The sequence below is a fragment of the Artemia sp. Qi Xiang Cuo genome, chromosome 20 (genome assembly GCF_049724085.1).
Source record: "Artemia sp. Qi Xiang Cuo chromosome 20, ASM4972408v1, whole genome shotgun sequence".
Lineage (NCBI taxonomy): Eukaryota > Metazoa > Arthropoda > Branchiopoda > Anostraca > Artemiidae > Artemia > Artemia sp. Qi Xiang Cuo.
This window is the reverse complement of record NC_142813.1, coordinates 20,724,177-20,740,965: the sequence shown is the minus strand read 5'-3', so window position 1 is coordinate 20,740,965 and position 16,789 is coordinate 20,724,177. Positions and strand designations below refer to the sequence as shown.

Below are 16,789 nucleotides of genomic sequence, written 5' to 3'. Positions count from 1 at the left end.
CAGACGCCAGGTGTTGAAAATGTGAATCATACCATGAGGGAATGGGGGGTGAAGTTCTACCAAATCATATTATTGAGTTAGGACAAATGTGAATACACCATTTGATGCCTTTTTTTATGCTGATTATGAATATAATAATCATTTCTATTGGAAATGAATTTCAGCCCCCACCTATATATGCCAATTCAGGGTTAGGTTAGGGGGGGGGGGCTGAAATGCATTTCCATTAGAAAAAGTAGCTAAAGTAGAATTTTACCAAACAACTAGTAATGTGCAGTAATTTACCATTATATAGAGGGAGGAGGGGGAGTGGAGGTAGGTACTACAAAGTACCTTCCCAGGGCATACATTAGCATGTAGATACATACCTGAAAGTTTCATTTTCCTAACTCAACCCCTTTCCAAGATAGCCAAAAGTAGCTAAAGTAGAATTTTACCACAAAATCAAATTGAATATTAGGCATAGCCTAATGATTGGCCTATTAATTGTTAAAAGATCCATCATTTCAAGATTTATTTTTTTTGCAATAAAGATAGCCTAGACAAAGCAAATAAGGCTTCCAGACAGGTAAGAGGAGTATATAGAGTAAGGCAAAAAAAACTTACCCTATCACTCATTTGTTTCAGGATAGCTTTCTATGGAATTATACAAAATGGCTGATTACATGCGAGTACCTTCTTTTGTTCTAAATGTGGCTATAAAGAGATAGATGGTAGTGTTGGCACGTATTTTTCTTAAATAGGTGACAGGATGAATCCTGTTTTCTTCCCGTTGTGGGTCCACGAATAACCAAAACTAATGAAAATGGGACCTGTGTCAACTGGGATAATCCTTGGCTCACACTGATGTGATTTCATCAAATACCTAACGGTTCACAGGTAGTACATGCCGGGGAATCACAAAAATGTTTGCACAGGAACGGTTCACTGCAGCCGATGAAGAGCAAAAACTAGTGTGGCATATTTCAACAGTAGAAGAATAGGATGAAGACATGATAAGTTTATTTTGCCCACTTAAATTATACAATTAAGAAGCGGAGTATAGAAAAAAATAAAGAAAAATCAACTTCTAAACCAAAAAAATACAAAATTAACCCAAACAGCACACGTAAATAATGCTAAATGGCAAAAAATAAAGCAAACGATTTAGAATTCTCTTAAACACATCGTAGTTTAAGGAATCCACTACATCTACAGCGGCAGGAACACAAGATCCTTGCAAAATAAAACTATTCCTGTAATAAATTGAAAATTTGGATAAAAAACTTTAAAGTTTGAGCAAACCCCGATCGAACTTCAACTGCTCAATTTTAGACAGCGAATCTTAAAGTGGCAAAACATACAGCGGATTAAGCAAAGCCAGGGCAGGGAACTAAATAGTTTAGCAGGTATACACTTAGAGTAATTATACTTCAGTGCACCAAGTTTGGCATAGCTGGCGCAAAAACCTGATATAGCGTTTTCAACAGTAAGTACACGAGTACTACGCTTGTCTGGACCATAAACGAGAATGAGGTATTTCAGCAAAATAGACTCTATAATAAATTTACCTGCAACAGCAACTGATAAGGAAGATACAGCTTCACCTAGGGCATTGTATGCAAGAAATTTTGCATTAGAAGCATTAACAATAAATCCTAGAAGTTTACAACCAGAAATCAAAGAATCAAGGTTTGCCTTTGCCTGTAAAATAGAAAGATTTGAACTGATAAACACGACAACATCTGTGTAGCCAATCAAACTGAGATCACAGTGGTCAGTATAAATTTCACCATTAATCTTCCTAGTCACAGTGGTCGTTAGAATATTAAACATAATAGGACTTAAAATTGAACCTTGCCTGAATCCTCTAATAGGACGGATAGGCCCAGTTAAAACACCTTTATTCAAGGTTGACCCTAAGATAATTATCACTATACAGATCTGAAAGTAATGTAACCATAAGGGGCGTATCTCCAAAATCAAGCAGAGTCAAAATATTGTTGACTTGACTATTGAATCAAACGCTGCTTGTGTATCCACACTACATAAATATTTGGAATTCCCAAAATTCTCAGCTTCACTGCAGATACGATTCGGGTGCTTATAGAAACCAAATTATATAGAATCTGGCACATATTTCTGCATCAATTCAGGCAGTATAAGACTTTCTGGAACCTTGCCTAAAACACTAGAAACTGTAATAGGGTGCCAGACCCAAATTAATTAGATACTTGAACTATATTAATACATTTTTGAAACAAACGTGTCAGATGCGCAATCAATAAAGCACCTACATTTTAAAGGGGGTGGGGTTTGATATTGTCCAAATCAAGGGCTTTACGATGGTTTAAAGGTCGGATTACATGCACAACGCCGCTTTTAGAACCAAGAAACATATTGAGTTCATGCAATAGAGGGTCAAGCCTATTTTAGAATACAGCATCACTTCCTGTTTCTAAACTCGAATCACGGGAGCCAAACACAGCAGAATAATGGTGAAACCATTGTTCTTCAGGAAAACCAACACTCCCTTTACTTTGGCCGCTCTGAATATTGCTGTGCTTTTTTTACATCAAGTTTGGATTTTTAAGGGCCTCAGCAGGGGCACGCACGGGTTACCTAACTTTAAGGTCACTGATAAACTCGGTATATTACTTTTTTTCTTTCTGAAGAGTTGGAAGAGAAGACCAGATCTAGGTTTATCACAATCCTGCCAAATGTGGTACTACATTTTTGAACGTCTTTTAGCTGCACTTGAGCTGGGATTATCACTCCAAATGAACTTATGGGTACCTCTTTTCACTTTGATTACCGGGACGGAGGCTGCCTCTCCAAACCTCATATCAAGAAAAATTTCAGCAAAAAGTGATTGAAAGGCAACTAACACCCCTTCGACGTCCACCATTTCTCGAAAAACATGCAATAAAAAATTTGAGATAGCCATTTTGTTCAGCGTAGTTGATTTCCAGATAGAAATTATATTTTTGAGGAGGGTACTCCCCCAAAGCCTTCAGGGCAAGGGTTGTAAGTTATGCCCTGGGGGCATATAAGGTGTTTAGAGAAGACGTTGTCGTAGAAACTTCAAAAAAGGCTCATTCGATTGGAAATTCAAAGGACTAGTGTCTTTTTAATAGTCGAAAGTGATATGAGGGCAACTAGCCCCCTCCACTTCCATCATTCCCCCAAACACATCCAATCAAAATTTTAGGACAGCCATTTTGTTCAGCGTAGTTGATTTCCAGATAGAAATCATTTTTTTGAGGAGGACACTCCCCCCCCCCAGCCGTCAGGGCAAGGGTTGTAAGTTATGCCCTGGGTGCATATAAGGTTTTTATAGAAGGCGCTGTCGTACAAACTACAAAAAAGTTTCACTCGATTAAAAATTCAAAGGGCTAGTGCCCTTTTTAGTAGTCGAAAGTGATTCCAGGCCATTTAACCCCCCTCTCACGCCCACCTTTTCCAAAAACACATCCAATCGAAATTTAAAGATGGCCATTTTATTCAACGTAGTTTTAAGTTCTGTAAATTAGGTCTTTATGGATGACAACCCCTTACAGCCCTCAGGACAAGGGTTGTAAGTTATACCCTGGGGGCATATAAAGTTAATTTTAGTTAATTAAAATAAAGTTAATAAAAATTAAGTCTTTTCTTGTTATTTTTAACGCGTTTACCCATGAGTATGTACCTATGTACCTACTAGAACTCTAACAAAAACTCTAAGCTATGACTCTAAGCTATAAAACTCTAAACTCTTAACTAAAACTAAACTAAACTAAAACTCTAAGCTAAGTCTCTAAGGTAAAACTCCGAACTCTTAACTATAACTAAACTAAACTAGAACCCTAACAAAAATTCTAAGCTAAGACTCTAAGCTAAAACTCCAAACTCTTAAATATTACTAAACTAAACTTCAACTTTAACAAAAAGTCTAAGCTAAGACCCCAAGCCAAAACTCTAAACTCTTAACTAAAACTAAACTAGAACTTCAACAAAAACTCTAAGCTAAGACTCTAAGCTAAAAACTCTAAAATCTTAACTGAAACTAGACTAGACTAGAACTCTAACAAAAACTCTAAGCTAAGACTCTAAGCTAAAATTCCAAACTCTTAACTAAAACTAAACTAAACTAGAACTCTATCTGAAACTCAAAGGTAAAACATCAAACTCTTAACTAAAATTAAACTAAACTAGAACTCTAACAAAAACTCTAAGCTAAGACTTTAAGGTAAAACTCTTAACTAGAACTAAACTAAACTAGAACTCTAAAAAAAACTCTAAGCTAAGACTCTAAGCCAAAACTCGAAACTCTTAACTAAAACTTAGCCAAACTACAACTTTAAGTAAAACTCTAATCTATGACTATAAGCTAAAACTATAAATTCTTAACTGTAACTAAACTAAACTTCAACTCTAACTAAAATTCTAAGCTAAGACTCTACGGTAATACTCTAAAATCTTAACTAAAACTAAACTAAACTAGAACTCTAACTAAAACTCTAATCTAAGACTCTAAGCTATAAACTCTAAACTCTTAACTAAAACTAAACTAAACTAGAACTCTAACAAAAAACACTAATATAAGACTCTAAGCTAAAAAACTCTAAACTCTTAAATAAAACTAAACTAAACTAAAACTCTAAGCTAAGTCTCTAAGGTAAAACTCCAAACTCTTAACTATAACTAAACTAAACTAGATTTCTTACAAAAATTCTAATATAAGACTCGAATATAAAACTCTAAAATCTTAACTTTAACTAAACTAAACTTCAACTCTAAAAAAAACTCTAAGCTAATACTCTAAGGTAAAACTCTAAACTCATAACTAAAACTAAACTAAACTAGAACTTCAACAAAAACTCTAAGGTAAGACTCTAACCTAAAACTAAAAACTCTTAACTAAAACCAAACTAAACTAGAACTCTAACAAAAACTCTAAGCTAATACTCAAAGGTAAAACACCAAACTCTTAAATAAAACTAAACTAAACTAGAACTCTAACAAAAACTCTAAGCTATGACTCTAAGCTAAAACTCTAAACTCTTAACTAAAACGTAACTAAACTATAACTTTAACTAAAACTCTAAGCTAAAACTCTAAACTCTTAACTAAAACTAAACTGAACTAGAACTCTAATTAAAACTCTAAGTCTAAGCTAAAACTCTTAACTATAACTTAACTAAACTATAACTCTAACTAAACTCTAGGCTGAGACTCTAAGCTAAAACTATAAACTCTTAACTAAAACTAAACTAAACTAGAACTCTAGAAAAACTCTAAGCTAAGACTCTAAGGTAAAAACTCTAAACTCTTAACTATAACTAAACTGAACTTCAACTCTAAGCTTAGACTGTAAGGTAAAACTCTAAACACTTAACTAAAACTTAACTAAACTATAACTTTAACTAAAACTCTAAGCTATGACTCTAAGCTAAAACTCTTAACTAAAACTAAACTAAACTAGAACTGTAACAAAAACTCTAAGCTAAAACACTATGCTAAAACTCTTAATTATAACTAAACTAAACTAGAACTCTAACTAAACTCTATGCTGAGACTCTAAGACAAAATTCTAAACTCTTAACTAAAACTAAACTAAACTAGAACTCTAACAAAAAATACTAAGCTAAGACTCTAAGGGAAAAACTCTAAACTCTTAACTATAACTAAACTGAACTTCAACTCTAAGCTAAGACTGTAAGGTAAAACTCTAAACTCTTAACTAAAATTTAACTAAACTATAACTTTAACTAAAACTCTAAGCTATGACTCTAAGCTAAAACTCTAAATTCTTAACTATAACTAACCTAAACTTCAAATCTAAGCTAAGACTGTAAGGTAAAAGTCTAAACTCTTAACCAACACGAAACTAGAACTCTAACAAAAACTCTAGGCTAAGACTCTAGCCTAAATCTCTAAACTCTTAGATATTACTAAACTAAACTTCAACTCTAACTAAAACTCTAAGCTAAGACTCTAGGATAAAACTCTAAACTCTTAACTGAAAATAAACTAGAACTTCAACAAAAACTCTAAGCTAAGACTCTATGCTAAAAACTCTAAACTCTTAACTAAAACTAAACTGAACTAGAACTCTAACAAAAACTCTAAGCTATGACTCTAAGCTAAAACTCTAAACTCTTAACTAAAACTAAACTAAACTTCAACTATAACTAAAAGTCTAAAATAAGACTCCAAGCTAAAACTCTAAACTCTTAACTAAAACTAAACTAAACTAGAACTTCAACAAAAACTCTAAGCTAAGACTGTAAGCAAAAACTCTAAACTCTTAACTAAAACTAAACTAAACTAGAACTCTAACAAAAACTCCAAGCTAAAACTCTAAACTCTTAACTAAAACAAAACTAAACTAGAACTCTAACAAAAACTCTAAGCTAAGACTCTAAGGTAAAAATTCTAAACTCTTAACTATAACTAAACTAAACTTCAACTCTAAGCTAAGACTGTAAGGTAAAACTATAAACTCTTAACTAAAACTTAACTAAACTATAACTTTAACTAAAATTCTAAGCTATGACTCTAAGATAAAACACTACATTCTTAACTATAACTAAACTGAACTTCAACTCTATGCTAAGACTGTAAGGTAAAACTCTAAACTCTTAACTAAAACCAAACGAAACTAGAACTCTAAAAAAAACTCTAAGCTAAGACTCTAAGCTAAAACTCTAAACTATTAACTATTACTAAACTAAACTTCAACTCTAACTAAAACTCTAAGCTAAGACTCTAAGCTAAAACTCTAAACTCTGAACTAAAACTGAACTAAACTATAAATTTAACTAAAACTCTAACCTGTGAATCTAGTCAAAAACTCTGAATTCTTAAATATTACTAAACTTCAATTCTAAGCTAAAACTGTAAGGTAAAACACCAAACTATAAAATAAAACTAAACTAAACTAAAACTTCAACAAAAACTCTAAGCTAATACTCTAATCTAAAATATCTAAACTATTAAATAAAACTAAAATAAACTAGAACTCTAACAAAAACTCTAAGCTAAGACTCTAAGCTAAAACTCTAAACTCTTAACTATAACTAAACTAACCTTCAACTCTAACAAAAACTCTAATATAAGACTCTAAGCTAAAACTCTAAAATCTTAACTAAAACTAAACTAAACTAGAACTTCAACAAAAACTCTAAGCTAAAACTGTAAGCAAAAACTCTCAACTCTTAAATAAAACTAATCTAAACTAGAACTCTAACAAAAACTCTAAGCTAAAACTCTATGCTAAAACTCTAGACTCTTAACTAAAACTAAACTGAACTAGAACTCTAATTAAAACTCTAAGCCTAAGCTAAAACTCTTAACTATAACTAAACTAAACTAGAACTCTAACTAAACTCTATGCTGAGACTCTAAGCTAAAACTCTAAACTCTTAACTAAAACTAAACTAAACTAGAACTCTAACAAAAAACTCTAAGCTAAGACTCTAAGTTAAAATCTCTAAAATCTTAAATATAAATAAACTTAATTTCAACTCTAAGATAAGAGTGTAAGTTAAAACTATAAACTCTTAAATAAAACCAAACGAAACTAGAACTCTAACAAAAATTCTAAGCTAAGACTCTAAGCTAAAACTCTAAACAATTAACTATTACTAAACTAAACTTCAACTCTAACAAAAACGCTAAGCTAAGACTCTAGGCTAAAACTCTAAACTCTTAACTAAAACTAAACTAAACTAGAACTTCAACAAAAACTCTAAGCTAAGACTAAACTAAACTAGAAATTTAATAAAAACTCTAAGCTAAGACTCTAAGCTAAAACTCTACGCCAACGGGTTAAAGAAAAAAAACGGATAAATGTTGGATAGTTTCTAAGTCTAAAAAATTTAGTCCGAAAAAACTAAAAAAAAAATCAAAAAAGGGAGGGAGGATGGGAGGGGCTCGGGGGGCTTTGGGGTCCGGGGGGGTCTTTGGGGGCTCAGGGGATATCAGGGGGCCCGGGGGCCTTTGGGGGCCCGGGGGTTCCTTCGGGGTTGGGGTAGGGGGGTCGTGGGCCTTTGGGGTTGAGGTAAGGGAGTTGTTGGGGTAGGGGACCTCACAACACTGTTCAAATGGATCTTGTTTATTATAACGACCACAGAGTTTCATCATCAAATCATCTTCTAAGTCATCCTCTAAAATCATCTTCTAAAATATCTCAAACGGTTCCGCTTAAATCATCTTCTAAAATGCCTCAAACTGTTTCGCCCAAATAATTCCCTAAAATGCCTAAAACGGTTTCGCCCAAATAATCCCTAAACGTAATTTCTGCGTGTTCCTTTTGTTTTGGCATCCCTGCGCTGTCATATTTGAAATTCCTAGGAACCAAGTTTCGCGTTAATCTCTTCATCTCTAGGATCAAAACATTCGCCCGGAGACAATTCTCCTGGATGAACACCAACAAATCAATCAACCTTGACGTCATCCATCAGACATTAATAAACTTCGCCCGGAGACAATTCTCCTAGATGTACACCAACAAATCAATCGACCTTGACATCATCCGTCAGACATTAATAAACTTCACCCGGAGACAATTCTCCTGGATGAACACCAACAAATCAATCGACCTTGACATCATCCGTCAGACATTAATAAACATCGCCCGGAGACAATTCTCCTGGACTAACACCAACAAATCAATTAACCTTGAAATCATCCGTCAGACATTAATAAACTTCACCCAGAGAAAATTCTCCTGGACGAACATCAACAAATCAATCAACCTTGACATCATCCATCAAACATTAATAAACTTCGCCCGGAGACAATTCTCCTGGAAGAACACCAACAAATCAATCAACCTTGACATTATCCATAAAACATTAAAAAACTTCGCCATGGAGACAATTCTCCTGAACGAACACCAATTTCTCGGAAACGTGTTCTCCCTGGGAATTCCATGCCCATATATGGTTCCCCGTCAGACTGACAGCACAGGTGTTCTCCCTAAGGACTCTATGCCCATATATGGACTCCCGTCACGAACTCATGAGGTTAGGTTAGGTTACGCAATCAACTTCCCGGAAATCCATTTCCCCTGGAGATTCTATGCCCATATATGGTGTGGGGTCAGAGTTAGACTCAATTGTAGATGGCAGCAATGGTGTCGTCTGGGAGGTTAGGTTAGGTTAGGTTACGCACTCAATTTCCTGGAAATCCATTTCCCCTGGAGATTCTATGCCCATATATGGTGTGGGGTCAGAGGTAGACTAAATTGTAGATTGCAGCAGTGGTGTCGCGTGGGAGTCATTATGCCCTCCCTACTAATATGAAGAATAATTTTACCTAACTTATTTTTCATGCAGATCCACTATACTTTACCCCGCCTCCCCCCCCCCAATGTGAAAATATATAGCCCAAACTTGTTGCTAAAATAACAAAGAAACTAGTAAAGAAACCGGTTTCCTCTCGAGTATTACACATCGTAAACTTGAGTGAGTCACGAATAATACACAAGTACTGGAATTTTTCATGGAGAGAGAGCCGGATATTCCGGTATTATTTCAAAACGATCAGAAATTAAAATTTAAAAAACAAGTTTTTTTCAACTGAAAGTAAGGAGCAACATCAAAATTTAAAGCGAACTGAAATTATTACGTATACGAAAGGGGTTGCCTCCTCCTCAAGACCTCGCTCTTTACGCTAAAGTTTTCTTTTATAGAATTTTAAAACAAAGCTTATTGTTCTAGCTAAACGGCCATTGTGTTTCAGGAATCGTTATTAGAATTAGGACATAAAGCCAAAACTTTAGCGTAAAGAGCAAGGTCTTGTGGAAGGGGCAACTCCTTTCATATCTCTTTACGCGGCTATAAAAGGCTAAAGTCATTACTGAACTGTTCCCGCTTTTTTTCTATCATTTATTAGTCTTCTTTTTCCATTTTTTTATTTTGTGCCAAACTACTGAAAGGGGTACATTTTTCGTAAAGTATACACACGTTTTACTATGTTGACTTTACTGGAAAATGAACAGTTTTTCGTAGAGAGCTGCTGTAAATAAAGAGCAGCTTGAACCAATAGTAACCATAATTCTAAATGATACATCACAAGAAATGTATTTTAAGCTGATTCCAAATGTATGAAATTAGTTTAGTTTAGTGTTACCAATCAAAAGTGTTTGTTATTGGGAAATATACGGAAACTTTTTGGGAGACAGGAAGAAGATTTTCCAGTGTAAATATTTCATGAAGAATTTTCAGCGAGGATGGTATTGTTCAGGAGGGGGTTTTTTACCCCAGAGGAATTTTTAAATTAAAATAATTTCCTTGGTGAAAGTGAACAAAAGTGTTGAGCGATGGCTTATGATCCATGGTTATCCATCCAGGTAGAACTAATTTTTCATGGGATTATCCACGAAGGAGGGGGGGAGATTTGCCAGTATTAATTGAAAATTATCAGAGATTAAATTTAAAAAAACGAGTTTTGTTTTACTAATTATAAGAAGTAACATTAGAACTTAAAGTGATAAGGAACTATTCCATACATGAGGGGGCTGCCAACACTCCTTAATCCCTCGTTTATTATTATAAAAAAATTTCTTGTCTTAAAAAAAAGAATATTCCAATTCAACAGAGCTTCGGTTTCAGCAGTTACTCTTTAAGAATTTTGGTAAGGTGGTCGTAAATTAATAAAATTAACTGTTATTCATAGGTTAGTATCTCTATGCCTCCTCTCTCTCTCTCTCTCTCTCTCTCTCTCTCTCTCTCTCTCTCTATCTCTCTCTCTCTCTCTCTCTATCTCTCTCTCTCTCTATCTATCTCTCTCTCTCTCTCTCTCTCTCTCTCTCTCTCTCTCTCTCTCTCTCTCTCTCTCTTTCTCTCTCTCTCTCTGAAACAGCTCCGTCATCTAGATTCCTAGTAAACATTTAATTTTTTTCACAGAAGTGGAAAGAAGAGCTAGACATTACAAATAAGTTGAATGGAACCGCCGCAAAGGAGTTGGCTTCCGATGGCAGAGTTTTTGATGATGGAGTTCCATATGCAAGGGTTATTTTGGATGCTGGACGGGACAAAAGGACAAAAGGACATGATTACAATGCCAAAGCTGGCCATGCAGTTATTATAGACGCTTATACAAAAAAAAGTTTTGTTTGTTAATTCTAGAAACAAATACTGTTACATTTGCTCTGTTGCCAGAACTAAAAAGATTCCACCACGAGATCACTTATGCTATCTGAACTGGAATGGATCTTTTTAGGGAATGGAGCAGGACATGATTATAGAGGGTTTTTTACTTAGTTTGTCCATGCATGGATTACGGTATCTCGAATTTGCTAAGGATGGGGATTCAAGTGTGTATCAACGCATTAGAGCGTGTGACCTATGGAAAGGATGTTATAAAACACGAGTGCACCAACCATGTCACGAAAAATTTCACTCTGGATCTGTACAACCTTGTCAAGAACAGGGGTGATTTTTAAAAAATTCTGACCAAAAGCTGCATCTCAAGTCTGACTAAGAATCTTCGCGGGGCTATAAAAAAGAACCGTGAAGATGGTGGAAATACTGAAAAATTAAAATTTCTAATTAAGAATGTGTACCTTTTCACGTATTTGGTGACCACCAAAAATGTTCCTCTGGATGTAGCAAATATGAGTATATTGAAGGTAAGTTTTCCAGGGTCCCAGAAGTTGTAATGCTAGCAGTCAATGAAAAAATTGGAAAGGTATTGCGTAAAGCTAGCAGCCTTTTGATCAATTCAACTACAAACCTTGCCGAATCTTTCATGAGAGTTGCTGTTAAATTCTTAGGGCATAAACAGGTCTGGCGATCCAAAAGAAATTCGCATGGCGTACGTATCACGGCAGCAGCTCTTGCCCCATCGCATGGTAGTGGATGCCATAGTCTTTAATTAAAGAGTATATTTACCCATAGTCCGACGAACCGTGTAAAAAAATTTTCATTGAAATGTTAAAAACTTACACGTTGCGCGAGACGACTAATTCAACAGTCATTTGAAAACCACGGATGCAGGTATAAAGCATGACTAGCTAGCAATGGTAGCAGTGTGTAGGGATTGCTGCAAAAATTTGACTCAGAATATGTTCAGAACTGCCAAAAACCAGATCTCCCATCTCCTGACTTCAAGGCAGCGAAAGAAGCCTACTTAGCAAAAATGACTCCCACCAAATATCAACTCCAGCAGTTACCTAACATCACAGCAGGACAATCTGATAACCCAAAATGGGTGTCCAAAAGAATGGAGTCAATATCTAGTGCACGTTTCTATTCCATTTGCGTCCAACTACCTGCAACATCAACAGCAAAACTAGTTGAAGAAATAGTCACTGGGACGCAAATACACTGCACATGGCAAATGAAACGTGAAATTTATTCTGAACCAGTTGCTATTAAATGCTTCGAGGAAAAAATAAACATCATTGTACAAAGATTAGACTGTTTTGGTCTTTTTGCTCACCAGGATAGATGGTGGCTTGTAACATCTCCTGATGGGATATGTGACGCTGGGATTGTGGATGTAAAAACAGTCACAACTATTCCTGAAGGTAAAACAATAAAAAAAAAGCTGTTCAGCTGAACTTATTAGAAGGTTTTTTTCTTCGTTGGGACACTGAGGAAGGTTGTTTAATACTCAAACGGGAGCACAAATACTTACGGGAAATACTTACGGCAAATACTTAAATACGGGAGCACAAAAACAGATGTTACCCAAGCTTGATCATTTCTGAGATCAATGTTTGTTCCCCAAACTTGTTGATCCAAGACTGAAACGAAGCATGAAGATGCGTGAGCCTCCCGAGGTTTTGGAGGCGCAATCAAGATTAAATGTTAGGAAGCGTCAGTTGGAGGCAGCAAATGTTGATGAAGAAGCAGGATTTCTTAAAGTTACAAAAGTGAAAATATTTCAAAGAATTGTTTTCAGTAAAGCGCCAATGACGCAGTAGGTTTTAAGCTTCTGCAGTGAGACGATACCCAAACTCTTATTTGTAGTTATTTTTATTCGATTCAAACTTGATTTGCATATTCAATTTAAGTTTCACTCGTTTTAAGATTTATTTATTCATTTACATTAATATATATATTGTATGTTTGTTCGCATTGATTATTTATTTAGTTTCTGTTCGTTTTAAGTTTCATTTATACTTTAATAGCAAAACATTTTTTTTTGTTTTTCGCTTGATTTTCATATTCAATTTAAGCATTACTCGCTTTAAGATCTATATATTCGTTTGTGTTATTATATTTCTTTGTTTTTTGTAATGATGGTTTGTTCAGTTTCTGTTCATTTTGGGCGTCATTTATTCTATCATAGTAATTGCTGGTCGTTTTGTATTTGAATTTTAGCAGGTATTTGCGTCTCCTTAGCTTAATTTTAAAATGGCCTTTACTTTTATTTGAAAAACTTCATAGAAGTTTAAACTAAAGTTTAAAGTAAAGTTTATACGAGCGTCCAATCCATAAGAAATAATATGAAGGATTCGGAGAATCCTTAAATTACAACCCTTGCCCTGAGGGCTTTGGGGGAGTTGTAATCCTCAAAGACCTAATTTCCAGAACTTAAAACTACGTTAAAAAAAATTGCTGTTTTAAAATTTTGATTGGATGTGTTTGGGGAAAAGGTAGGCGTGAGAGGGGGGGTAGTTACCCTCAAATCACTTTCGACTGTTACAAAGGGCAGTATCCCTCGGAATTTCTAATCGAATGATCGCTTTTTGAAGGTTCTGCGACACTGCCTTCTATAAAAACCTTATATGCCCCCAGGGCATAACTTAAAACCCTTGCCCTGAGGGTTTTGGGGGATTGTCCTCCTCAAAAATATATGTTCAATCTGGAAATCAACTACGCTGAACAAAATGGCTATATCACAATTTTGATTGGATGTGTTTGGGGGAATGATGGGTGTGGGGGGGCTAGCTGCCCTCCAATCACTTTCGACTATTAAAAAGGGCACTAGCCCTTTGAATTTCCAATTGAATGTGCCTGTTTTGAAGTTTCTACGACAACGCCTTCTATAAAAACCTTATATGCCCCCAGGGCATAACTTAAAACTCTTGCCCTAAGGGTTGTGGTGGAGTGTCCTCCTCAAAAATATATTTTCAATCTGGAAATCAACTACGCTGAACAAAAATAACTATCTAAAAATTTTTATTGGATGTGTTTGGGGAAATGATGGGCGAAGGGGGGGGGGCTAGTTGCCCTCCAATAACTTTCGACTATTAAAAAGGGCACCATCCCTTTGAATTTCCAATCGAATGAGCCTTTTTTGAAGTTTCTACAACAATGCCTTTTAATTGAATCAACTGTGACGAAACAAAACTGGAAAAAACAAGTTACGGGTGGCAGAATGCATGGAAAGTATAAAATATGGGTTATTTTATTTACACATCAGGGGGTTTTGGGGGTTAAGTATGATGGGGCTGCATGCTAAACATGATAGCTACAATTATTCTGCATATTATGAAGTAAGAATTGTTTTCTAACTGCACTTCTTAAGTGAGGTCGGGATAACACATAAGTACCAAACATTTTTCTGCAACAAGACGAAAGTTATCACCCCACAGTTCTGTGGCTTAGTTGAAATGAAGAGAGATTAGTGTTTAATTCCTAAACCCTCTCCCTAGACCTCAATCCATATTTAGCTAGAGATTAATGGAGAGTGCTAAAATACATTGTGTGAGCTGTCTGGCATCCCTCCCCTTCTCTTGGGACAGCGTGACTTTCTAGGTACTAATGTACCACTGTGACTTTAATAGCAAAATATTTGTTTTCGTTTTAAGCTTGATTTTCATATGCCCCCAGGGCATAACTTAAAACTCTTGCCCTATGGGTTGTGGTGGAGTGTCCTCCTCAAAAATATATTTTCAATCTGGAAATCAACTACGCTGAACAAAAATAACTATCTCAAAATTTTGATTGGATGTGTTTGGGGAAATGATGGGCGACGGGGGGGGGGGACTAGTTGCCCTCCAATCACTTTCGACCATTAAAAAGGGCACCATCCCTTTGAATTTCCAATCGAATGAGCCTTTTTTGAAGTTTCTACAACAATGCCTTCTATTAAAACCTTATATGCCCCCAGGGCATAACTTAAAATCCTTGCCCTGAGGGTTGTGGGGGAGTGTCCTCCTCAAAAATATATTTTCTATCTGGAAATCAACTATGCTGAACAAAATGGCTATCTGGAAATTTTGATTGGATGTGCTTGGGGAAATGATGGGCGTGGGGGGGATGGGGCTAGTTACACTCCAATAACTTTCGACTATCAAAAAGGGCACTAGCCCTTTAATTTCCAATCGAATGAGCATGTTTTGAAGTTTCTGGGACAACGCCTTCTATAAAAACCTTATATGCCCCCAGGGCATAACTTAAAACCCTTGCCTTGAGCGTTGTGGGGGAGTATCCTCCTCAAAAATATATTTTCTATCTCGAAATCAACTATGCTGAACAAAATTGGCTATCTCAAAATTTTGGTTGGATATTTTCGGGGGAATGAGGGGCATGGGGGGGCTAGTTGCCCTCCAATCATTGTTGACCATTAAAAAGGGCACTAGCCCTTTAATTTCCAATTGAATGAGCCTGTTTTGAAGTTTCTACGACAACACCTTCTATAAAAACCTTATATGCCCCCAGGGCATAACTTAAAACACTTGCCCTGAGGGTTGTCGGGGAGTGCCCTCCTCAAAAATATTTTTTCTATTTGGAAATAAACTATGCTGAACAAAATGGCTATCTCAAAATCTTGATTGGATGTGTTTGGAGGAATGGTGGGCGTGGGGGGGGGAGGGCTTGTTATCCTCCAATCATTTTCGACTATTAAAAAGGGCACTAGAACTCTTGATCTCCAATCGAATGATCCCCCTTTGAAGTTTCTACGACAACCCCTTCCATATGAAGTGCCTCTGGACATGGCGCCCATATGGGGGCGCCTTTAATGAGATTTTTAATGTTAATAAATAGCATAAAGTACAATTAGCGAGCCCCATGCTTATGGGGCCGTTGGTTTTACTATAGGCAACGCTACAGCGTTGCCTCTGATATAAGTAATTTTTGCTCGATAAAGCCTTAATAAAGGGCTATATGATACCCTAAAAGTGCAATTCGGGTGACATTTCTGGAATAGAAAAACTGGGGCCGGATACTTGGACATCAGAGAGAGCTAAATATTGGCTCTTTTATAAACTAATTTCTATATTTAATTGCCATGAGGTGTCTGCCCCTACTTCTTCCACGTTAACCATGATTTGGTGCCTCCTACTAACGCCGAAACAATGGCCCCTCTTATCATAATAGGTGATGCAGAAATAGTTTGTTATCAAAAACTGTTTGATATTTGCTATTTTGAGTACTCCCTTCAAAATATTGGATTTATAACTTTCTGCAAATAGCGTGCATAGCCATGAAAATATGTTTATCTAAATATCATTAAAGGGCTCACCCTCTATTGAAGCAAAGAAGGGTTTTTTTCTTTGAAACGATTTAGTTTTTTTGGAATTGTGAGTTCCTCCCTTATTTTTGTAACTTATTATTAGTTTAGGTACTGGTGAATTATACGGGCACTTCTAAAAAGTCAAGTTTGGTTACTGCTAATGAAATAAAATAGGATGAATATATGATAGTTTATAAACAAATTTGGGTTATATGTTTGCACACTAGGGGGGTGGAGGTAAAGCATACCATATATTAAATACGTAACCTAACCTAGGTACCTCCCCCCCCAGCTGAAACCCCAAAAACAACAGTTTAAATATCGTAAACGCAATGAAAACTACTCTTTATATTCCATTTCTCAATAGCAGTCTCTTGAAAGTAACCAGTCTGGCGGGTTTCGTCTCTAA

General features: G+C 35.8%; 1 protein-coding gene and 1 pseudogene across 1 annotated transcript in view; one reads left to right on the top strand and one right to left on the bottom strand.

Annotated features, from left to right (window-relative positions):
* Positions 1 to 672, bottom strand: part of LOC148939993 (uncharacterized) — a 21,161-nt gene extending 20,489 nt beyond the window's left edge. The window contains exon 1 of the mRNA XM_089106050.1: positions 607 to 672. Within this exon, the coding sequence (XP_088962176.1) occupies positions 607 to 618 (12 nt within the window). The 5' untranslated portion in view covers positions 619 to 672. The remainder of the gene's footprint in view (positions 1 to 606) is intronic.
* Positions 654 to 16,789, top strand: LOC148939992 (uncharacterized; annotated as a pseudogene).